A 24,859-nucleotide genomic window follows, 5' to 3' on the forward strand; every position below is an offset into this window, starting at 1 on the left:
ACTCCTTTGTTTTGTTAAAGAATTGTTGCTCACTTTCAAAACTCACAAATAAAGATGTTTCAATACAAATAATAATTTATGTTGAACTCAAAAGTATATTATAGAAATACTAAGGGTTCGTTTCCGGTATTTTAAAAGAAGTGACTTATCGCTTAAAAATAGAAGTGAGAAATAAATTAATAATTATAAGTTATTAAAGTGTTCGGAAAAAAAGTAGAAGTTGGTAAAGAAAAACTAGCATTTTTACTTTCAACTTCTTCCTCACCAACTTCTTAACCCCAAACAGGTCAAAGAAAAGCAGAAGTAAAGAGTTGGAGCTGACTTGTGCTACCCAAACAGGGGCTATAAGTATTCTAGTTTAAACAACTAAAACGATTACAATGTTCACTTCTATGAATATGGGAGGATGAAAAATTGGTTGAAGTTAAGAAAAGGTAATTTCAATTTTAATCATCCACTTTCTATAATTTTGGATTTTATTACTTGTACGAATTCATAATAGACAAATTCTAATAAATTATAAAGTAGGAGCACATGTGTCTTTAATATAAATTATAAATAAGAAACTAATTAAGCAAGTGATTAGGATGGTCACTTTTCAAAATCAAGTATTAAATAATTCCTATACTATATTTTGAGAATCAATTACCCCTTTATGTAAAAATAATTATGAATGTTATCAAAATATAACTTGTAGGTATATTTATATTTAATTGTAATCGTTGCCCGTTTTTCAAACACTCTTTGAATAAGATCTTTAATTTTTGTATCCAAAATTAAAAAATTAAAATGATCATCATGAACACATATTAATTTTGAAATTTAAATTTTTACTCAATCCAACTAATTTATAGGACTTTGAGCATTTCCCCAGCACATGTATATTTTTGCAGGTCATGTAGTATAACATATGGAAGCTTCACACAATATTGCAGCATATAAAAATTCATTAATATATTATAAAATTAATCTAATCAAAACTTTATGGAAATATTATTTTATAACAAATGACAATTTTTCACTATTATGCAATCCTAGGGAATGAAGCCAAATTCAATAATAGGTTCTGCACAAAGTTATAAAGTTTACGGATTCAAGAATACGCCAATAGTCTAAAAATAAGGAGGATTGTTCACCCTTGAACCCAACTCTAGTACGCCTATTGTTTCCAGCAAAATTGTTGCAGGGACTTCCACCAATTACAAGATCAAAGCCCCCACACATGTCAATTAGTTCTCTTAGCTTTTGATGGGTTAGATATTTCACATCGGAGATATGAATCAGCTTGCCCTGCTGGTTACTTCTTTTCCACCATCTGAGCATAACATCTCGACAAGCCTTTGAACACTCTACGGAGACTACAAACTTTAGGGGAATTTGGAGCTTATGTAGAGCAACTTCAGCTCCACCAATGCCAGAGAACAATGAAAGAACCTTAATGCCTTCAGGAAACAATCTCTTTAATACTGAGAGATGATATCCTACCGTGTTGACCTAAAACAATTTACAAATTTAGAACAAAATATGCATATGAATTAATAAATAAAATTACTAATATATACTAGTTAATTTCATAAAGCATACCTGGAATGTGTTTCCAAGGCACCGATATCGAGCACTGCGGCTCAACATATCTGTGTGACCGTCTGGAAATCCCATTATTTTCTCGATCTGTTTGGGGTGGAGGGGTGCCACTTTATTGTTTCCCACCCAAATAAAATTATATTTCCTGCAAACTTGAAGCACCTTTTTTCTGATGTGTGGGGGTGGTTCAGTTCCACAATTATCAAGCTCTTCACTTATCTTCTTGGTATGCTTTGGACGTCCATTATTAGTAACTATACAGTTTAGCTTGATCCTCGGATCCCATTTAGGCCAGGAAGTTTTAGTGGAAGGAAGGGCTCCAAATATGGTGGATGGAGGGGTGGGAAGAATTGGAAACCTCTTATCAATGGGAAGGTTGTGAATGTAACCTCTTTTTTTTGCCGCAGCAGAAAAATATATTGAGTCCACAAATTCGGGCTCAATATCGTAGAGGAAATTACTCATAGTTTCCCACACCCCTTTTGGTGCACGTGCTACATTCTCAAAATAGAAATATGGAGGCCCCTTCCCTCCTCCTCTTGCTGGAATATTTCTTGGGATACGTTCCCGATCCCTAGTAATCACAACATTATTAGGTTTTTGCACAACATGAGGAACTCCGAATCCTGTCATTGGCGTCCTACGGATACTTTCCCTCTTACATTTTATATTTAGGCCAACATCATTTAATCCTGCTTTGACACGATAACAATTTGTTAGACAACATGTGTAGTTCATGAAAACACTGTACCTGAAATAACATTCTAAAGTTGTATTTGACATTATTACCTTGTATAAAATGTTGTGCATCAGTTATCGGACTTTGTACACCTGCAGAGTTTGAAGAGCTAAGTAATCAACTTTATTGATGTTAAACAAGTATTGTATCTAGCATAGATACTAACCACATCTTCCAATAGCTTCAAATGCTTCACCACATGTAAATCCCATTTCTCGTAAAATTACCACGCCCTGCGAGAATGTGGACCGGTAATGATAAAAAGGTTGATTTGATTGTTAAAAAGTAGCATAAAATCACAATTTTAACAAATCACTTTATTATAAATGCATCTATCTTTTAATATAAAGTGTTATATGTAAACGACGAGATAAAATCTTGTTTCTTTTTATTCTCCAAACATTGTACAGTGTGTGAGAGAAAATAAAATCATTAATGAGTATAAAGTTTATAATAATTTCCAATAACTTTTGACAAACCTAAGTATAGGATGATTAATTTACTTGTAATTGAATATTTTCGCTCCATTGTTGATACCTTAACAAGTATGACTTATTGCATGATTCTTTCCACCTAATGTTGCATTTGAGTAACCTGAATAGATATTACCTCTCAAACACAAACCTTATTCACACTTGAGAGGCTGACATGATTAGATCTTATGTGAGGAAGATTAAATACATGATTAATGTATCTTAATTATAATTAACATATCTACCGTCTAAGAAGGCCACAAGAAAACAGCATATTCAACTTTAAACTTGTGATAATGTACTAATTTAGTTCGAAGACCTCTCTGAAAGACGACTCCCTGAAATATATTAATAGTGTGTGAGGAATTCTTGTGTCCACACACTTTAAGACTATACTATGTGAAGATATTGAAGGATGGAGGTTTTATGCATTCGTTTTGTCAAAGACTAGTTATCCCCGTATTTATTTTATAAAATCACAGTTGAGTCCTCACAAACTATGAATGTTCACCTTCAAACTATTTTGAAATAGAAAAGTAGAATAATTCATGAAATAAGTATATTTCTTTGCATGTTACATGTGTAAATGACTGTCGATCATACTAATTAAAGCAGATTCATATCTTTGTCATAAATCTTCACATAATTGGAGATGTCAAGTTGACATAAAAAGGAAAGTGAGGCCTTAACATATAAGTAAGAGAGAATGAATTGAAATTTACAAAATAATTCACCTTATATGTGAGAATAGTATTGAATACTGCTTCTTCATTGTATGCACCTATACAAATTCAAGACGAAAAAATGAGCTACATACCAATTTGGGGTAAAAAGACAATTCCAATTCCTTGAGGATACATAAGTTTAGTGATAAGAGTAATTTTACCATGTTCTTCTATTGCCCTGACCACAACTTTCCAAGGATATCCCATTACTAGTAACCTGTCACACAGGCTACTCCTCATGGAACTTGCCTGGAGAAAACACACTATACTATAAACATGTAGATCTTAAACAAAATTCACCTAATAAAATAACCAATACAAATCAGCTAAACAAATTAATATCAAATACAACATTTTCATTCCCAATCATTTCAAGATTTAAACTAATATCATAAATATAATAGATTTATATTTGCTGTGTTTCGAGTTAAAAAAACTAATTACATAAGATATACAAACACACTTATGAATTTATACACAAATAAAATAAGATGCAAGTGGTTATGGAAATATAGTCAAATGAAAACTTAGCTGATTTATGTACCTTCCAATTGGACCGAGTAAATTTCCCAACAATGTTGAAGATCCCAATCTCATGGCTGCTGCGGCCACTAGTTTATTATTTTGTTCACTTAATATCTGATATTTCACAATCAAACAAAACAGTTAACAGCCTATACATCTCCATTGAACATTAGTTAACAGCCTATACAGCTCGATTGAACATTGAATTATAGCTGGATGACGGATAGACTCATTGAAGATAAAAAAAATTTAAAGGCACCTTTTTTGAAGGCCATGAACTATTGTTAGGGTTCGCCATCTTAAAAGCTGCGGCGGTAGTACTAGACGGCGGCTCTTAGTTATATGTAAGAGAGAAAGGTGATTGTAAGTTGCTATTTCATTTCTTTACCAATGTATATATAGAAAAACCTCTATGTCAGCCCAGGCCCACAAGTTTATATCATTTCAATAAGTGGGCTTCTTTCTTACAATATGAATTAAATTTTTAGTGTGGTATGTAACTGTATAAATTTTATCAATAGTAAATAATTATTAATACAACAACAGTTGTAATGATAAAAAATCGAGAAGAATGAGCTTCTAATATATTTTTGGAACACTTTATTAATACTTGTTAAAAAATAAGAATAGATTTTCATATGTAAAATATATTTATTATAATTAATTTTATATTTGTTTTTAGTAGTTATAGAATATTTTAATTATAAATTATATCAATTGCTTTTATCAATATATATATAAACCAAACATTAAATTATATTTTTAAAACCCAATTGAAACGTTGTAAGAAAAAATTAGGCAAATATCTTTCACTTGTTTCAACCTATTTCAAGGTATTGCACAAATTTATGAAAATATTATTTTATGCAATCCTAGGGAATGAAGCCAAATTCAATAATAGGTTCTACACAAAGTTATAAATTTTACAAATTCAAGAATACGCCAATAGTCTAAAAATAAGGAGGATTGTGTATCCTTCAACCCAACTCTAGTAGGCTTATTGTTTTGAGAAAAAAAGTTTAAGGAGGTTCAACCCCCTTATTGTAATGGTCTACATTGTGTTACCTTATGTAATTGGTAAAAGAGTATATTATTCCTCTAAATAAATCAATTATAGAATAATAATATATATCTCTTTCCATTATAGGATACAAATCGAGTTAAATTATTTTAGCTTTTTGCTTATTTATCCTTGAAATATGTTCCTTGAACCCACGATATTCCTTGAGTTGTATTTTTGGAATTCTCCTGTTCCTTGGAATTTATTCCAAGTAGAATTAATTAGAGTACAGATGAACTCCTTTGTTTTGTTAAAGAATTGTTGCTCACTTTCAAAACTCACAAATAAAGATGTTTCAATACAAAGATAATAATTTATGTTGAACTCAAAAGTATATTATAGAAATACTAAGGGTTCGTTTCCGGTATTTTAAAAGAAGTGACTTATCGTTTAAAAATAGAAGTGAGAAATAAATTAATAATTATAAGTTATTAAAGTGTTCCGAAAAAAAGTAGAAGTTGGTAAAGAAAAACTAGCATTTTCTACTTTCAACTTCTTCCTCACCAACTTCTTAACCCGAAACAGGTCAAAGAAAAGCAGAAGTAAAGAGTTGGAGCTGACTTGTGCTACCCAAACAGGGGCTATAAGTATTCTAGTTTAAACAACTAAAACGATTACAATGTTCACTTCTATGAATATGGGAGGATGAAGAATTGGTTGAAGTTAAGAAAAGGTAATTTCAATTTTAATCATCCACTTTTTATAATTTTGGATTTTATTACTTGTACGAATTCATAATAGACAAATTCTAATAAATTATAAAGTAGGAGCACATGTGTCTTTAATATAAATTATAAATAAGAAACTAATTAAGCAAGTGATTAGGATGGTCACTTTTCAAAATCAAGTATTAAATAATTCCTATACTATATTTTGAGAATCAATTACCCCTTTATGTAAAAATAATTATGAATGTTATCAAAATATAACTTGTAGGTATATTTATATTTAATTGTAATCGTTGCCCGTTTTTCAAACACTCTTTGAATAAGATCTTTAATTTTTGTATCCAAAATTAAAAAATTAAAATGATCATCATGAACACATATTAATTTTGAAATTTAAATTTTTACTCAATCCAACTAATTTATAGGACTTTGAGCATTTCCCCAGCACATGTATATTTTTGCAGGTCATGTAGTATAACATATGGAAGCTTCACACAATATTGCAGCATATAAAAATTCATTAATGTATTATAAAATTAATCTAATCAAAACTTTATGGAAATATTATTTTATAACAAATGACAATTTTTCACTATTATGCAATCCTAGGGAATGAAGCCAAATTCAATAATAGGTTCTGCACAAAGTTATAAAGTTTACAGATTCAAGAATACGCCAATAGTCTAAAAATAAGGAGGATTGTTCACCCTTGAACCCAACTCTAGTACGCCTATTGTTTCCAGCAAAATTGTTGCAGGGACTTCCACCAATTACAAGATCAAAGCCCCCACACATATCAATTAGTTCTCTTAGCTTTTGATGGGTTAGATATTTCACATCGGAGATATGAATCAGCTTGCCCTGCTGGTTACTTCTTTTCCACCATCTGAGCATAACATCTCGACAAGCCTTTGAACACTCTACGGAGACTACAAACTTTAGGGGAATTTGGAGCTTATGTAGGGCAACTTCAGCTCCACCAATGCCAGAGAACAATGAAAGAACCTTAATGCCTTCAGGAAACAATCTCTTTAATACTGAGAGATGATATCCTACGGTGTTGACCTAAAACAATTTACAAATTTAGAACAAAATATGCATATGAATTAATAAATAAAATTACTAATATATACTAGTTAATTTCATAAAGCATACCTGGAATGTGTTTCCAAGGCACCGATATCGAGCACTGCGGCTCAACATATCTGTGTGACCGTCTGGAAATCCCATTATTTTCTCGATCTGTTTGGGGTGGAGGGGTGCCACTTTATTGTTTCCCACCCAAATAAAATTATATTTCCTGCAAACTTGAAGCACCTTTTTTCTGATGTGTGGGGGTGGTTCAGTTCCACAATTATCAAGCTCTTCACTTATCTTCTTGGTATGCTTTGGACGTCCATTATTAGTAACTATACAGTTTAGCTTGATCCTCGGATCCCATTTAGGCCAGGAAGTTTTAGTGGAAGGAAGGGCTCCAAATATGGTGGATGGAGGGGTGGGAAGAATTGGAAACCTCTTATCAATGGGAAGGTTGTGAATGTAACCTCTTTTTCTTGCCGCCGCAGAAAAATATATTGAGTCCACAAATTCGGGCTCAATATCGTAGAGGAAATTACTCATAGTTTCCCACACCCCTTTTGGTGCACGTGCTACATTCTCAAAATAGAAATATGGAGGCCCCTTCCCTCCTCCTCTTGCTGGAATATTTCTTGGGATACGTTCCCGATCCCTAGTAATCACAACATTATTAGGTTTTTGCACAACATGAGGAACTCCGAATCCTGTCATTGGCGTCCTACGGATACTTTCCCTCTTACATTTTATATTTAGGCCAACATCATTTAATCCTGCTTTGACACGATAACAATTTGTTAGACAACATGTGTAGTTCATGAAAACACTGTACCTGAAATAACATTCTAAAGTTGTATTTGACATTATTACCTTGTATAAAATGTTGTGCATCAGTTATCGGACTTTGTACACCTGCAGAGTTTGAAGAGCTAAGTAATCAACTTTATTGATGTTAAACAAGTATTGTATCTAGCATAGATACTAACCACATCTTCCAATAGCTTCAAATGCTTCACCACATGTAAATCCCATTTCTCGTAAAATTGCCGTGCCCTGCGAGAATGTGGACCGGTAATGATAAAAAGGTTGATTTGATTGTTAAAAAGTAGCATAAAATCACAATTTTAACAAATCACTTTATTATAAATGCATCTATCTTTTAATATAAAGTGTTATATGTAAACGACGAGATAAAATCTTGTTTCTTTTTATTCTCCAAACATTGTACAGTGTGTGAGAGAAAATAAAATCATTAATGAGTATAAAGTTTATAATAATTTCCAATAACTTTTGACAAACCTAAGTATAGGATGATTAATTTACTTGTACTTGAATATTTTCGCTCCATTGTTGATACCTTAACAAGTATGACTTATTGCATGATTCTTTCCACCTAATGTTGCATTTGAGTAACCTGAATAGATATTACCTCTCAAACACAAACCTTATTCACACTTGAGAGGCTGACATGATTAGATCTTATGTGAGGAAGATTAAATACATGATTAATGTATCTTAATTATAATTAACATATCTACCGTCTAAGAAGGCCACAAGAAAACAGCATATTCAACTTTAAACTTGTGATAATGTACTAATTTAGTTCGAAGACCTCTCTGAAAGACGACTCCCTGAAATATATTAATAGTGTGTGAGGAATTCTTGTGTCCACACACTTTAAGACTATACTATGTGAAGATATTGAAGGATGGAGGTTTTATGCATTCGTTTTGTCAAAGACTAGTTATCCCCGTATTTATTTTATAAAATCACAGTTGAGTCCTCACAAACTATGAATGTTCACCTTCAAACTATTTTGAAATAGAAAAGTAGAATAATTCATGAAATAAGTATATTTCTTTGCATGTTACATGTGTAAATGACTGTCGATCGATCATACTAATTAAAGCAGATTCATATCTTTGTCATAAATCTTCACATAATTGGAGATGTCAAGTTGACATAAAAAGGAAAGTGAGGCCTTAACATATAAGTAAGAGAGAATGAATTGAAATTTACAAAATAATTCACCTTATATGTGAGAATAGTATTGAATACTGCTTCTTCATTGTATGCACCTATACAAATTCAAGACGAAAAAATGAGCTACATACCAATTTGGGGTAAAAAGACAATTCCAATTCCTTGAGGATACATAAGAGTAAGTGATAAGAGTAATTTTACCATGTTCTTCTATTGCCCTGACCACAACTTTCCAAGGATATCCCATTACTAGTAACCTGTCACACAGGCTACTCCTCATGGAACTTGCCTGGAGAAAAGACACTATACTATAAACATGTAGATCTTAAACAAAATTCACCTAATAAAATAACCAATACAAATCAGCTAAACAAATTAATATCAAATACAACATTTTCATTCCCAATCATTTCAACATTTAAACTAATATCATAAATATATTAGATTTATATTTGTTGTGTTTCGAGTTAAAAAAACTAATTACATAAGATATACAAACACACTTACGAATTTATACACAAATAAAATAAGATGCAAGTGGTTATGGAAATATAGTCAAATGAAAACTTAGCTGATTTATGTACCTTCCAATTGGACCGAGTAAATTTCCCAACAATGTTGAAGATCCCAATCTCATGGCTGCTGCGGCCACTAGTACTTTTATTATTTTGTTCACTTAATATCTGATATTTCACAATCAAACAAAACAGTTAACAGCCTATACATCTCGATTGAACATTAGTTAACAGCCTATACAGCTCGATTGAACATTGAATTATAGCTGGATGACGGATAGACTCATTGAAGATAAAAAAATTTTAAAGGCACCTTTTTTGAAGGCCATGAACTATTGTTAGGGTTCGCCATCTTAAAAGCTGCGGCGGTAGTACTAGGCGGCGGCTCTTAGTTATATGTAAGAGAGAAAGGTGATTGTAAGTTGCTATTTCATTTCTTTACCAATGTATATATAGAAAAACCTCTATGTCAGCCCAGGCCCACAAGTTTATATCATTTCAATAAATGGGCTTCTTTCTTACAATATGAATTAAATTTTTAGTGTGGTATGTAACTGTATAAATTTTATCAATAGTAAATAATTATTAATACAACAACAGTTGTAATGATAAAAAATCGAGAAGAATGAGCTTCTAATATATTTTTGGAACACTTTATTAATACTTGTTAAAAAATAAGAATAGATTTTCATATGTAAAAATATATTTATTATAATTAATTTAATATTTGTGTTTAGTAGTTATAGAATATTTTAATTATAAATTATATCAATTGCTTTTATCAATATATATATAAACCAAACATTAAATTATATTTTTAACAAACAATTGAAACGTTGTAAGAAAAAATTAGGCAAATATCTTTCACTTGTTTCAACCTATTTCAAGGTATTGCACAAATTTATAAAAAATATTATTTTATGCAATCCTAGGGAATGAAGCCAAATTCAATAATAGGTTCTACACAAAGTTATAAATTTTACAAATTCAAGAATACGCCAATAGTCTAAAAATAAGGAGGATTGTGTATCCTTCAACCCAACTCTAGTAGGCTTATTGTTTTGAGAAAAAAAGTTTAAGGAGGTTCAACCCCCTTATTGTAATGGTCTACATTGTGTTACCTTATGTAATTGGTAAAAGAGTATATTATTCCTCTAAATAAATCAATTATAGAATAATAATATATATCTCTTTCCATTATAGGATACAAATCGAGTTAAATTATTTTAGCTTATTTATCTTTGAAATATGTTCCTTGAACCCACGATATTCCTTGAGTTGTATTTTTGGAATTCTCCTGTTCCTTGGAATCTATTCCAAGTAGAATTAATTAGAGTACAGATGAACTCCTTTGTTTTGTTAAAGAATTGTTGCTCACTTTCAAAACTCACAAATAAAGATGTTTCAATACAAAGATAATAATTTATGTTGAACTCAAAAGTATATTATAGAAATACTAAGGTTTCGTTTCCGGTATTTTAAAAGAAGTGACTTATCGCTTAAAAATAGAAGTGAGAAATAAATTAATAATTATAAGTTATTAAAGTGTTCCGAAAAAAAGTAGAAGTTGGTAAAGAAAAACTAGCATTTTCTACTTTCAACTTCTTCCTCACCAACTTCTTAACCCCAAACAGGTCAAAGAAAAGCAGAAGTAAAGAGTTGGAGCTGACTTGTGCTACCCAAACAGGGGCTATAAGTATTCTAGTTTAAACAACTAAAACGATTACAATGTTCACTTCTATGAATATGGGAGGATGAAGAATTGGTTGAAGTTAAGAAAAGGTAATTTCAATTTTAATCATCCACTTTCTATAATTTTGGATTTTATTACTTGTACGAATTCATAATAGACAAATTCTAATAAATTATAAAGTAGGAGCACATGTGTCTTTAATATAAATTATAAATAAGAAACTAATTAAGCAAGTGATTAGGATGGTCACTTTTCAAAATCAAGTATTAAATAATTCCTATACTATATTTTGAGAATCAATTACCCCTTTATGTAAAAATAATTATGAATGTTATCAAAATATAACTTGTAGGTATATTTATATTTAATTGTAATCGTTGCCCGTTTTTCAAACACTCTTTGAATAAGATCTTTAATTTTTGTATCCAAAATTAAAAAATTAAAATGATCATCATGAACACATATTAATTTTGAAATTTAAATTTTTACTCAATCCAACTAATTTATAGGACTTTGAGCATTTCCCCAGCACATGTATATTTTTGCAGGTCATGTAGTATAACATATGGAAGCTTCACACAATATTGCAGCATATAAAAATTCATTAATGTATTATAAAATTAATCTAATCAAAACTTTATGGAAATATTATTTTATAACAAATGACAATTTTTCACTATTATGCAATCCTAGGGAATGAAGCCAAATTCAATAATAGGTTCTGCACAAAGTTATAAAGTTTACAGATTCAAGAATACGCCAATAGTCTAAAAATAAGGAGGATTGTTCACCCTTGAACCCAACTCTAGTACGCCTATTGTTTCCAGCAAAATTGTTGCAGGGACTTCCACCAATTACAAGATCAAAGCCCCCACACATATCAATTAGTTCTCTTAGCTTTTGATGGGTTAGATATTTCACATCGGAGATATGAATCAGCTTGCCCTGCTGGTTACTTCTTTTCCACCATCTGAGCATAACATCTCGACAAGCCTTTGAACACTCTACGGAGACTACAAACTTTAGGGGAATTTGGAGCTTATGTAGGGCAACTTCAGCTCCACCAATGCCAGAGAACAATGAAAGAACCTTAATGCCTTCAGGAAACAATCTCTTTAATACTGAGAGATGATATCCTACGGTGTTGACCTAAAACAATTTACAAATTTAGAACAAAATATGCATATGAATTAATAAATAAAATTACTAATATATACTAGTTAATTTCATAAAGCATACCTGGAATGTGTTTCCAAGGCACCGATATCGAGCACTGCGGCTCAACATATCTGTGTGACCGTCTGGAAATCCCATTATTTTCTCGATCTGTTTGGGGTGGAGGGGTGCCACTTTATTGTTTCCCACCCAAATAAAATTATATTTCCTGCAAACTTGAAGCACCTTTTTTCTGATGTGTGGGGGTGGTTCAGTTCCACAATTATCAAGCTCTTCACTTATCTTCTTGGTATGCTTTGGACGTCCATTATTAGTAACTATACAGTTTAGCTTGATCCTCGGATCCCATTTAGGCCAGGAAGTTTTAGTGGAAGGAAGGGCTCCAAATATGGTGGATGGAGGGGTGGGAAGAATTGGAAACCTCTTATCAATGGGAAGGTTGTGAATGTAACCTCTTTTTCTTGCCGCAGCAGAAAAATATATTGAGTCCACAAATTCGGGCTCAATATCGTAGAGGAAATTACTCATAGTTTCCCACACCCCTTTTGGTGCACGTGCTACGTTCTCAAAATAGAAATATGGAGGCCCCTTCCCTCCTCCTCTTGCTGGAATATTTCTTGGGATACGTTCCCGATCCCTAGTAATCACAACATTATTAGGTTTTTGCACAACATGAGGAACTCCGAATCCTGTCATTGGCGTCCTACGGATACTTTCCCTCTTACATTTTATATTTAGGCCAACATCATTTAATCCTGCTTTGACACGATAACAATTTGTTAGACAACATGTGTAGTTCATGAAAACACTGTACCTGAAATAACATTCTAAAGTTGTATTTGACATTATTACCTTGTATAAAATGTTGTGCATCAGTTATCGGACTTTGTACACCTGCAGAGTTTGAAGAGCTAAGTAATCAACTTTATTGATGTTAAACAAGTATTGTATCTAGCATAGATACTAACCACATCTTCCAATAGCTTCAAATGCTTCACCACATGTAAATCCCATTTCTCGTAAAATTGCCATGCCCTGCGAGAATGTGGACCGGTAATGATAAAAAGGTTGATTTGATTGTTAAAAAGTAGCATAAAATCACAATTTTAACAAATCACTTTATTATAAATGCATCTATCTTTTAATATAAAGTGTTATATGTAAACGACGAGATAAAATCTTGTTTCTTTTTATTCTCCAAACATTGTACAGTGTGTGAGAGAAAATAAAATCATTAATGAGTATAAAGTTTATAATAATTTCCAATAACTTTTGACAAACCTAAGTATAGGATGATTAATTTACTTGTACTTGAATATTTTCGCTCCATTGTTGATACCTTAACAAGTATGACTTATTGCATGATTCTTTCCACCTAATGTTGCATTTGAGTAACCTGAATAGATATTACCTCTCAAACACAAACCTTATTCACACTTGAGAGGCTGACATGATTAGATCTTATGTGAGGAAGATTAAATACATGATTAATGTATCTTAATTATAATTAACATATCTACCGTCTAAGAAGGCCACAAGAAAACAGCATATTCAACTTTAAACTTGTGATAATGTACTAATTTAGTTCGAAGACCTCTCTGAAAGACGACTCCCTGAAATATATTAATAGTGTGTGAGGAATTCTTGTGTCCACACACTTTAAGACTATACTATGTGAAGATATTGAAGGATGGAGGTTTTATGCATTCGTTTTGTCAAAGACTAGTTATCCCCGTATTTATTTTATAAAATCACAGTTGAGTCCTCACAAACTATGAATGTTCACCTTCAAACTATTTTGAAATAGAAAAGTAGAATAATTCATGAAATAAGTATATTTCTTTGCATGTTACATGTGTAAATGACTGTCGATCATACTAATTAAAGCAGATTCATATCTTTGTCATAAATCTTCACATAATTGGAGATGTCAAGTTGACATAAAAAGGAAAGTGAGGCCTTAACATATAAGTAAGAGAGAATGAATTGAAATTTACAAAATAATTCACCTTATATGTGAGAATAGTATTGAATACTGCTTCTTCATTGTATGCACCTATACAAATTCAAGACAAAAAATGAGCTACATACCAATTTGGGGTAAAAAGACAATTCCAATTCCTTGAGGATACATAAGAGTAAGTGATAAGAGTAATTTTACCATGTTCTTCTATTGCCCTGACCACAACTTTCCAAGGATATCCCATTACTAGTAACCTGTCACACAGGCTACTCCTCATGGAACTTGCCTGGAGAAAAGACACTATACTATAAACATGTAGATCTTAAACAAAATTCACCTAATAAAATAACCAATACAAATCAGCTAAACAAATTAATATCAAATACAACATTTTCATTCCCAATCATTTCAACATTTAAACTAATATCATAAATATAATAGATTTATATTTGTTGTGTTTCGAGTTAAAAAAACTAATTACATAAGATATACAAACACACTTACGAATTTATACACAAATAAAATAAGATGCAAGTGGTTATGGAAATATAGTCAAATGAAAACTTAGCTGATTTATGTACCTTCCAATTGGACCGAGTAAATTTCCCAACAATGTTGAAGATCCCAATCTCATGGCTGCTGCGGCCACTAGTACTTTTATTATTTTGTTCACTTAATATCTGATATTTCACAATCAAACAAAACAGTTAATAGCCTATACATCTCGATTGAACATTAGTTAACAGCCTATACAGCTCGATTGAACATTGAATTATAGCTGGATGACGGATAGACTCATTGAAGATAAAAAAATTTTAAAGGCACCTTTTTTGAAGGCCATGAACTATTGTTAGGGTTCGCCATCTTAAAAGCTGCGGCGGTAGTACTAGACGGCGGCTCTTAGTTATATGTAAGAGAGAAAGGTGATCGTAAGTTGCTATTTCATTTCTTTACCAATGTATATATAGAAAAACCTCTATGTCAGCCCAGGCCCACAAGTTTATATCATTTCAATAAATGGGCTTCTTTCTTACAATATGAATTAAATTTTTAGTGTGGTATGTAACTGTATAAATTTTATCAATAGTAAATAATTATTAATACAACAACAGTTGTAATGATAAAAAATCGAGAAGAATGAGCTTCTAATATATTTTTGGAACACTTTATTAATACTTGTTAAAAAATAAGAATAGATTTTCATATGTAAAATATATTTATTATAATTAATTTTATATTTGTTTTTAGTAGTTATAGAATATTTTAATTATAAATTATATCAATTGCTTTTATCAATATATATATAAACCAAACATTAAATTATATTTTTAACAACCAATTGAAACGTTGTAAGAGAAAATTAGGCAAATATCTTTCACTTGTTTCAACCTATTTCAAGGTATTGCACAAATTTATGAAAATATTATTTTATGCAATCCTAGGGAATGAAGCCAAATTCAATAATAGGTTCTACACAAAGTTATAAATTTTACAAATTCAAGAATACGCCAATAGTCTAAAAATAAGGAGGATTGTGTATCCTTCAACCCAACTCTAGTAGGCTTATTGTTTTGAGAAAAAAAGTTTAAGGAGGTTCAACCCCCTTATTGTAATGGTCTACATTGTGTTACCTTATGTAATTGGTAAAAGAGTATATTATTCCTCTAAATAAATCAATAATAGAATAGTAATATATATCTCTTTCCATTATAGGATACAAATCGAGTTAAATTATTTTATCTTTTTGCTTATTTATCCTTGAAATATGTTCCTTGAACCCACGATATTCCTTGAGTTGTATTTTTGGAATTCTCCTGTTCCTTGGAATCTATTCCAAGTAGAATTAATTAGAGTACAGATGAACTCCTTTGTTTTGTTAAAGAATTGTTGCTCACTTTCAAAACTCACAAATAGAGATGTTTCAATACAAAGATAATAATTTATGTTGAACTCAAAAGTATATTATAGAAATACTAAGGGTTCGTTTCCGGTATTTTAAAAGAAGTGACTTATCGCTTAAAAATAGAAGTGAGAAATAAATTAATAATTATAAGTTATTAAAGTGTTCGGAAAAAAAGTAGAAGTTGGTAAAGAAAAACTAGCATTTTCTACTTTCAACTTCTTTCTCACCAACTTCTTAACCCCAAACAGGTCAAAGAAAAGCAGAAGTAAAGAGTTGGAGCTGACTTGTGCTACCCAAACAGGGGCTATAAGTATTCTAGTTTAAACAACTAAAAGGATTACAATGTTCACTTCTATGAATATGGGAGGATGAAAAATTGGTTGAAGTTAAGAAAAGGTAATTTCAATTTTAATCATCCACTTTCTATAATTTTGGATTTTATTACTTGTACGAATTCATAATAGAAAAATTCTAATAAATTATAAAGTAGGAGCACATGTGTCTTTAATATAAATTATAAATAAGAAACTAATTAAGCAAGTGATTAGGATGGTCACTTTTCAAAATCAAGTATTAAATAATTCCTATACTATATTTTGAGAATCAATTACCCCTTTATGTAAAAATAATTATGAATGTTATCAAAATATAACTTGTAGGTATATTTATATTTAATTGTAATCGTTGCCCCTTTTTCAAACACTCTTTGAATAAGATCTTTAATTTTTGTATCCAAAATTAAAAAATTAAAATGATCATCATGAACACATATTAATTTTGAAATTTAAATTTTTACTCAATCCAACTAATTTATAGGACTTTGAGCATTTCCCCAGCACATGTATATTTTTGCAGGTCATGTAGTATAACATATGGAAGCTTCACACAATATTGCAGCATATAAAAATTCATTAATGTATTATAAAATTAATCTAATCAAAACTTTATGGAAATATTATTTTATAACAAATGACAATTTTTCACTATTATGCAATCCTAGGGAATGAAGCCAAATTCAATAATAGGTTCTACACAAAGTTATAAAGTTTACAGATTCAAGAATACGCCAATAGTCTAAAAATAAGGAGGATTGTTCACCCTTGAACCCAACTCTAGTACGCCTATTGTTTCCAGCAAAATTGTTGCAGGGACTTCCACCAATTACAAGATCAAAGCCCCCACACATATCAATTAGTTCTCTTAGCTTTTGATGGGTTAGATATTTCACATCGGAGATATGAATCAGCTTGCCCTGCTGGTTACTTCTTTTCCACCATCTGAGCATAACATCTCGACAAGCCTTTGAACACTCTACGGAGACTACAAACTTTAGGGGAATTTGGAGCTTATGTAGAGCAACTTCAGCTCCACCAATGCCAGAGAACAATGAAAGAACCTTAATGCCTTCAGGAAACAATCTCTTTAATACTGAGAGATGATATCCTACGGTGTTGACCTAAAACAATTTACAAATTTAGAACAAAATATGCATATGAATTAATAAATAAAATTACTAATATATACTAGTTAATTTCATAAAGCATACCTGGAATGTGTTTCCAAGGCACCGATATCGAGCACTGCGGCTCAACATATCTGTGTGACCGTCTGGAAATCCCATTATTTTCTCGATCTGTTTGGGGTGGAGGGGTGCCACTTTATTGTTTCCCACCCAAATAAAATTATATTTCCTGCAAACTTGAAGCACCTTTTTTCTGATGTGTGGGGGTGGTTCAGTTCCACAATTATCAAGCTCTTCACTTATCTTCTTGGTATGCTTTGGACGTCCATTATTAGTAACTATACAGTTTAGCTTGATCCTCGGATCCCATTTAGGCCAGGAAGTTTTAGTGGAAGGAAGGGCTCCAAATATGGTGGATGGAGGGGTGGGAAGAATTGGAAACCTCTTATCAATGGGAAGGTTGTGAATGTAACCTCTTTTTCTTGCCGCAGCAGAAAAATATATTGAGTCCACAAATTCGGGCTCAATATCGTAGAGGAAATTACTCATAGTTTCCCACACCCCTTTTGGTGCACGTGCTACATTCTCAAAATAGAAATATGGAGGCCCCTTCCCTCCTCCTCTTGCTGGAATATTTCTTGGGATACGTTCCCGATCCCTAGTAATCACAACATTATTAGGTTTTTGCACAACATGAGGAACTCCGAATCCTGTCATTGGCGTCCTACGGATACTTTCCCTCTTACATTTTATATTTAGGCCAACATCATTTAATCCTGCTTTGACACGATAACAATTTGTTAGACAACATGTGTAGTTCATGAAAACACTGTACCTGAAATAACATTCTAAAGTTGTATTTGACATTATTACCTTGTATAAAATGTTGTGCATCAGTTATCGGACTTTGTACACCTGCAGAGTTTGAAGAGCTAAGTAATCAACTTTATTGATGTTAAACAAGTATTGTATCTAGCATAGATACTAACCACATCTTCCAATAGCTTCAAATGCTTCACCACATGTAAATCCCATTTCTCGTAAAATTACCATGCCCTGCGAGAATGTGGACCGGTAATGATAAAAAGGTTGATTTGATTGTTAAAAAGTAGCATAAAATCACAATTTTAACAAATCACTTTATTATAAATGCATCTATCTTTTAATATAAAGTGTTATATGTAAACGACGAGATAAAATCTTGTTTCTTTTTATTCTCCAAACATTGTACAGTGTGTGAGAGAAAATAAAATCATTAATGAGTATAAAGTTTATAATAATTTCCAATAACTTTTGACAAACCTAAGTATAGGATGATTAATTTACTTGTACTTGAATATTTTCGCTCCATTGTTGATACCTTAACAAGTATGACTTATTGCATGATTCTTTCCACCTAATGTTGCATTTGAGTAACCTGAATAGATATTACCTCTCAAACACAAACCTTATTCACACTTGAGAGGCTGACATGATTAGATCTTATGTGAGGAAGATTAAATACATGATTAATGTATCTTAATTATAATTAACATATCTACCGTCTAAGAAGGCCACAAGAAAACAGCATATTCAACTTTAAACTTGTGATAATGTACTAATTTAGTTCGAAGACCTCTCTGAAAGACGACTCCCTGAAATATATTAATAGTGTGTGAGGAATTCTTGTGTCCACACACTTTAAGACTATACTATGTGAAGATATTGAAGGATGGAGGTTTTATGCATTTGTTTTGTCAAAGACTAGTTATCCCCCTATTTATTTTATAAAATCACAGTTGAGTCCTCACAAACTATGAATGTTCACCTTCAAACTATTTTGAAATAGAAAAGTAGAATAATTCATGAAATAAGTATATTTCTTTGCATGTTACATGTGTAAATGACTGTCGATCATACTAATTAAAGCAGATTCATATCTTTGTCATAAATCTTCACATAATTGGAGATGTCAAGTTGACATAAAAAGGAAAGTGAGGCCTTAACATATAAGTAAGAGAGAATGAATTGAAATTTACAAAATAATTCACCTTATATGTGAGAATAGTATTGAATACTGCTTCTTCATTGTATGCACCTATACAAATTCAAGACGAAAAAATGAGCTACATACCAATTTGGGGTAAAAAGACAATTCCAATTCCTTGAGGATACATAAGAGTAAGTGATAAGAGTAATTTTACCATGTTCTTCTATTGCCCTGACCACAACTTTCCAAGGATATCCCATTACTAGTAACCTGTCACACAGGCTACTCCTCATGGAACTTGCCTGGAGAAAAGACACTATACTATAAACATGTAGATCTTAAACAAAATTCACCTAATAAAATAACCAATACAAATCAGCTAAACAAATTAATATCAAATACAACATTTTCATTCCCAATCATTTCAACATTTAAACTAATATCATAAATATAATAGATTTATATTTGTTGTGTTTCGAGTTAAAAAAACTAATTACATAAGATATACAAACACACTTACGAATTTATACACAAATAAAATAAGATGCAAGTGGTTATGGAAATATAGTCAAATGAAAACTTAGCTGATTTATGTACCTTCCAATTGGACCGAGTAAATTTCCCAACAATGTTGAAGATCCCAATCTCATGGCTGCTGCGGCCACTAGTACTTTTATTATTTTGTTCACTTAATATCTGATATTTCACAATCAAACAAAACAGTTAACAGCCTATACATCTCGATTGAACATTAGTTAACAGCCTATACAGCTCGATTGAACATTGAATTATAGCTGGATGACGGATAGACTCATTGAAGATAAAAAAAATTTAAAGGCACCTTTTTTGAAGGCCATGAACTATTGTTAGGGTTCGCCATCTTAAAAGCTGCGGCGGTAGTACTAGACGGCGGCTCTTAGTTATATGTAAGAGAGAAAGGTGATTGTAAGTTGCTATTTCATTTCTTTACCAATATATATATAGAAAAACCTCTATGTCAGCCCAGGCCCACAAGTTTATATCATTTCAATAAATGGGCTTCTTTCTTACAATATGAATTAAATTTTTAGTGTGGTATGTAACTGTATAAATTTTATCAATAGTAAATAATTATTAATACAACAACAGTTGTAATGATAAAAAATCGAGAAGAATGAGCTTCTAATATATATTTGGAACACTTTATTAATACTTGTTAAAAAATAAGAATAGATTTTCATATGTAAAATATATTTATTATAATTAATTTTATATTTGTTTTTAGTAGTTATAGAATATTTTAATTATAAATTATATCAATTGCTTTTATCAATATATATATAAACCAAACATTAAATTATATTTTTAACAACCAATTGAAACGTTGTAAGAGAAAATTAGGCAAATATCTTTCACTTGTTTCAACCTATTTCAAGGTATTGCACAAATTTATGAAAATATTATTTTATGCAATCCTAGGGAATGAAGCCAAATTCAATAATAGGTTCTACACAAAGTTATAAATTTTACAAATTCAAGAATACGCCAATAGTCTAAAAATAAGGAGGATTGTGTATCCTTCAACCCAACTCTAGTAGGCTTATTGTTTTGAGAAAAAAAGTTTAAGGAGGTTCAACCCCCTTATTGTAATGGTCTACATTGTGTTACCTTATGTAATTGGTAAAAGAGTATATTATTCCTCTAAATAAATCAATAATAGAATAATAATATATATCTCTTTCCATTATAGGATACAAATCGAGTTAAATTATTTTATCTTTTTGCTTATTTATCCTTGAAATATGTTCCTTGAACCCACGATATTCCTTGAGTTGTATTTTTGGAATTCTCCTGTTCCTTGGAATCTATTCCAAGTAGAATTAATTAGAGTACAGATGAACTCCTTTGTTTTGTTAAAGAATTGTTGCTCACTTTCAAAACTCACAAATAGAGATGTTTCAATACAAAGATAATAATTTATGTTGAACTCAAAAGTATATTATAGAAATACTAAGTGTTCGTTTCCGGTATTTTAAAAGAAGTGACTTATCGCTTAAAAATAGAAGTGAGAAATAAATTATTAATAATTATAAGTTATTAAAGTGTTCGGAAAAAAAAGTAGAAGTTGGTAAAGAAAAACTAGCATTTTCTACTTTCAACTTCTTTCTCACCAACTTCTTAACCCCAAACAGGTCAAAGAAAAGCAGAAGTAAAGAGTTGGAGCTGACTTGTGCTACCCAAACAGGGGCTATAAGTATTCTAGTTTAAACAACTAAAACGATTACAATGTTCACTTCTATGAATATGGGAGGATGAAAAATTGGTTGAAGTTAAGAAAAGGTAATTTCAATTTTAATCATCCACTTTCTATAATTTTGGATTTTATTACTTGTACGAATTCATAATAGACAAATTCTAATAAATTATAAAGTAGGAGCACATGTGTCTTTAATATAAATTATAAATAAGAAACTAATTAAGCAAGTGATTAGGATGGTCACTTTTCAAAATCAAGTATTAAATAATTCCTATACTATATTTTGAGAATCAATTACCCCTTTATGTAAAAATAATTATGAATGTTATCAAAATATAACTTGTAGGTATATTTATATTTAATTGTAATCGTTGCCCGTTTTTCAAACACTCTTTGAATAAGATCTTTAATTTTTGTATCCAAAATTAAAAAATTAAAATGATCATCATGAACACATATTAATTTTGAAATTTAAATTTTTACTCAATCCAACTAATTTATAGGACTTTGAGCATTTCCCCAGCACATGTATATTTTTGCAGGTCATGTAGTATAACATATGGAAGCTTCACACAATATTGCAGCATATAAAAATTCATTAATTTATTATAAAATTAATCTAATCAAAACTTTATGGAAATATTATTTTATAACAAATGACAATTTTTCACTATTATGCAATCCTAGGGAATGAAGCCAAATTCAATAATAGGTTCTGCACAAAGTTATAAAGTTTACAGATTCAAGAATACGCCAATAGTCTAAAAATAAGGAGGATTGTTCACCCTTGAACCCAACTCTAGTACGCCTATTGTTTCCAGCAAAATTGTTGCAGGGACTTCCACCAATTACAAGATCAAAGCCCCCACACATATCAATTAGTTCTCTTAGCTTTTGATGGGTTAGATATTTCACATCGGAGATATGAATCAGCTTGCCCTGCTGGTTACTTCTTTTCCACCATCTGAGCATAACATCTCGACAAGCCTTTGAACACTCTACGGAGACTACAAACTTTAGGGGAATTTGGAGCTTATGTAGGGCAACTTCAGCTCCACCAATGCCAGAGAACAATGAAAGAACCTTAATGCCTTCAGGAAACAATCTCTTTAATACTGAGAGATGATATCCTACGGTGTTGACCTAAAACAATTTACAAATTTAGAACAAAATATGCATATGAATTAATAAATAAAATTACTAATATATACTAGTTAATTTCATAAAGCATACCTGGAATGTGTTTCCAAGGCACCGATATCGAGCACTGCGGCTCAACATATCTGTGTGACCGTCTGGAAATCCCATTATTTTCTCGATCTGTTTGGGGTGGAGGGGTGCCACTTTATTGTTTCCCACCCAAATAAAATTATATTTCCTGCAAACTTGAAGCACCTTTTTTCTGATGTGTGGGGGTGGTTCAGTTCCACAATTATCAAGCTCTTCACTTATCTTCTTGGTATGCTTTGGACGTCCATTATTAGTAACTATACAGTTTAGCTTGATCCTCGGATCCCATTTAGGCCAGGAAGTTTTAGTGGAAGGAAGGGCTCCAAATATGGTGGATGGAGGGGTGGGAAGAATTGGAAACCTCTTATCAATGGGAAGGTTGTGAATGTAACCTCTTTTTCTTGCCGCCGGAGAAAAATATATTGAGTCCACAAATTCGGGCTCAATATCGTAGAGGAAATTACTCATAGTTTCCCACACCCCTTTTGGTGCACGTGCTACATTCTCAAAATAGAAATATGGAGGCCCCTTCCCTCCTCCTCTTGCTGGAATATTTCTTGGGATACGTTCCCGATCCCTAGTAATCACAACATTATTAGGTTTTTGCACAACATGAGGAACTCCGAATCCTGTCATTGGCGTCCTACGGATACTTTCACTCTTACATTTTATATTTAGGCCAACATCATTTAATCCTGCTTTGACACGATAACAATTTGTTAGACAACATGTGTAGTTCATGAAAACACTGTACCTGAAATAACATTCTAAAGTTGTATTCGACATTATTACCTTGTATAAAATGTTGTGCATCAGTTATCGGACTTTGTACACCTGCAGAGTTTGAAGAGCTAAGTAATCAACTTTATTGATGTTAAACAAGTATTGTATCTAGCATAGATACTAAGCACATCTTCCAATAGCTGCAAAAGCTTCGCCACATGTAAATCCCATTTCTCGTAAAATTGCCATGCCCTGCGAGAATGTGGTACGGTATTTATAAAAAAGTTGATTTGATTGTTAAAAAGTAGCATAAAATCCCAATTATAACAAATAATTTTACCATATATGCATCTATCTTTTAATATAAAGTGTTATATGTAAACTACGAGATAAAATCTTGTTTCTTTTTATTCTCCAAACATTGTAGGGTGTGTGAGAGAAAATAAAATCATTAATGAGTACAAAGTTTATAATAATTTCCAATTACTTTTGACAAACCTAAGTATAGGATGATTAATTTACTTGTACTTGAATATTTTCGCTCCATTGTTGATACCTTAACTAGAAGTATGACTTATTGCATGATTCTTTCCACCTAATTTTGCATTTGAGGAACATGAATAGATATTACCTCTCAAAAACAAACCTTATTGACACTTGAGAGGCTGACATGATTAGATCTTATGTGAGGAAGATTAAATACATGATTAATGTAATAACATATCTACTGTCTAAGAAGGCCACAAGAATACAGCATATTCAACTTTAAATATATTAATATAGTGTGTGAGGCATTCGTGTGTCCGCACACTTTAAGACTACACGATGTGAAGATAATGAAGGATGGAGGTTTTATGCATTCGTTTTGTTGAAATGCATTTCCAAGACAAGTTATCCCGGTATTTATTTTATAAAATCACAGTTGAGTCCTCAAAAATTATGAATGCCTTCAAACTATTTTGAAATAGAAAAGTAGAATAATTCATGACATAAGTAAATTTCTTTGCATGTTACATGTGTAAATGAGTGTCGATCTTACTAATTAAAGTAGATTCATATCTTTGTCTTAAATCTTCACATAATTGGAGATGTCAAGTAGGGCTGTAAATGAGTTGATACGCTCGATAACCGCTCGGTGTATGGTTCGAAAAAAGCTCG

At 31.4% G+C, this 24,859-nt stretch overlaps 5 protein-coding genes across 5 annotated transcripts; all 5 read right to left on the reverse strand.

Annotated features, from left to right (window-relative positions):
* Window positions 1-1,053: 1,053 nt before the first annotated feature.
* On the reverse strand, window positions 1,054-2,535 carry LOC135152283 (DNA (cytosine-5)-methyltransferase DRM2-like). Its single transcript, XM_064092152.1, has 4 exons — window positions 2,490-2,535; window positions 2,374-2,415; window positions 1,585-2,276; window positions 1,054-1,494 (listed from the first exon to the last, which is right to left on the reverse strand). The coding sequence occupies exons 1-4, from the start codon at window positions 2,533-2,535 to the stop codon at window positions 1,054-1,056; spliced, it is 1,221 nt and encodes a 406-aa protein (XP_063948222.1).
* A 3,863-nt stretch (window positions 2,536-6,398) lies between these two features.
* LOC108217136 (DNA (cytosine-5)-methyltransferase DRM2-like) lies at window positions 6,399-9,698 on the reverse strand. Its single transcript, XM_017389984.2, has 8 exons — window positions 9,660-9,698; window positions 9,416-9,514; window positions 9,033-9,120; window positions 8,880-8,926; window positions 7,835-7,901; window positions 7,719-7,760; window positions 6,930-7,621; window positions 6,399-6,839 (listed from the first exon to the last, which is right to left on the reverse strand). Exons 1-8 carry the CDS (start codon window positions 9,696-9,698, stop codon window positions 6,399-6,401), a joined length of 1,515 nt encoding a protein of 504 aa, XP_017245473.2.
* A 2,049-nt stretch (window positions 9,699-11,747) lies between these two features.
* Window positions 11,748-15,042, reverse strand: LOC135152284 (DNA (cytosine-5)-methyltransferase DRM2-like). Its single transcript, XM_064092153.1, has 8 exons — window positions 15,004-15,042; window positions 14,760-14,858; window positions 14,377-14,464; window positions 14,225-14,271; window positions 13,184-13,250; window positions 13,068-13,109; window positions 12,279-12,970; window positions 11,748-12,188 (listed from the first exon to the last, which is right to left on the reverse strand). Exons 1-8 carry the CDS (start codon window positions 15,040-15,042, stop codon window positions 11,748-11,750), a joined length of 1,515 nt encoding a protein of 504 aa, XP_063948223.1.
* Window positions 15,043-17,096: 2,054 nt separating this feature from the next.
* On the reverse strand, window positions 17,097-20,392 carry LOC108217135 (DNA (cytosine-5)-methyltransferase DRM2-like). Its single transcript, XM_017389983.2, has 8 exons — window positions 20,354-20,392; window positions 20,110-20,208; window positions 19,727-19,814; window positions 19,574-19,620; window positions 18,533-18,599; window positions 18,417-18,458; window positions 17,628-18,319; window positions 17,097-17,537 (listed from the first exon to the last, which is right to left on the reverse strand). Exons 1-8 carry the CDS (start codon window positions 20,390-20,392, stop codon window positions 17,097-17,099), a joined length of 1,515 nt encoding a protein of 504 aa, XP_017245472.2.
* A 2,058-nt stretch (window positions 20,393-22,450) lies between these two features.
* Window positions 22,451-23,614, reverse strand: LOC108217137 (DNA (cytosine-5)-methyltransferase DRM2-like). The gene is made up of 2 exons (XM_017389985.2): window positions 22,982-23,614; window positions 22,451-22,891 (listed from the first exon to the last, which is right to left on the reverse strand). The coding sequence occupies exons 1-2, from the start codon at window positions 23,612-23,614 to the stop codon at window positions 22,451-22,453; spliced, it is 1,074 nt and encodes a 357-aa protein (XP_017245474.2).
* Between the last annotated feature and the right edge of the window lie 1,245 nt (window positions 23,615-24,859).

The sequence above is a fragment of the Daucus carota genome, chromosome 4 (assembly GCF_001625215.2).
Source record: "Daucus carota subsp. sativus chromosome 4, DH1 v3.0, whole genome shotgun sequence".
Taxonomy (NCBI): Eukaryota; Viridiplantae; Streptophyta; class Magnoliopsida; order Apiales; family Apiaceae; genus Daucus; species Daucus carota.

Bases quoted from the DNA above. Each gene is read 5' to 3' on its own strand.
- LOC135152284 (XM_064092153.1), bottom strand. From the start codon at position 15,042: ATGGCGAACCCTAACAATAGTTCATGGCCTTCAAAAAAG. The intron at 13,251-14,224 runs GTGAATTATTTT...ACATTCTCGCAG, and splicing joins ATACTATTCTCACATATAAG to GGCATGGCAATTTTACGAGA. The intron at 12,971-13,067 runs GTAATAATGTCA...GTGTCAAAGCAG, and splicing joins TGCACAACATTTTATACAAG to GATTAAATGATGTTGGCCTA.
- LOC108217137 (XM_017389985.2), bottom strand. From the start codon at position 23,614: ATGACAGGATTCGGAGTTCCTCATGTTGTGCAAAAACCTAATAATGTT. The intron at 22,892-22,981 runs GTATGCTTTATG...AAATTGTTTTAG, and splicing joins GCCTTGGAAACACATTCCAG to GTCAACACCGTAGGATATCA.
- LOC135152283 (XM_064092152.1), bottom strand. From the start codon at position 2,535: ATGGGATTTACATGTGGTGAAGCATTTGAAGCTATTGGAAGATGTG. The intron at 2,277-2,373 runs GTAATAATGTCA...GTGTCAAAGCAG, and splicing joins TGCACAACATTTTATACAAG to GATTAAATGATGTTGGCCTA. The intron at 1,495-1,584 runs GTATGCTTTATG...AAATTGTTTTAG, and splicing joins GCCTTGGAAACACATTCCAG to GTCAACACGGTAGGATATCA.
- LOC108217135 (XM_017389983.2), bottom strand. From the start codon at position 20,392: ATGGCGAACCCTAACAATAGTTCATGGCCTTCAAAAAAG. The intron at 19,815-20,109 runs GTACATAAATCA...TCTTTTCTCCAG, and splicing joins TTACTCGGTCCAATTGGAAG to GCAAGTTCCATGAGGAGTAG. The intron at 17,538-17,627 runs GTATGCTTTATG...AAATTGTTTTAG, and splicing joins GCCTTGGAAACACATTCCAG to GTCAACACCGTAGGATATCA.
- LOC108217136 (XM_017389984.2), bottom strand. From the start codon at position 9,698: ATGGCGAACCCTAACAATAGTTCATGGCCTTCAAAAAAG. The intron at 8,927-9,032 runs GTAAAATTACTC...GAATTTGTATAG, and splicing joins CAGGGCAATAGAAGAACATG to GTGCATACAATGAAGAAGCA. The intron at 7,622-7,718 runs GTAATAATGTCA...GTGTCAAAGCAG, and splicing joins TGCACAACATTTTATACAAG to GATTAAATGATGTTGGCCTA.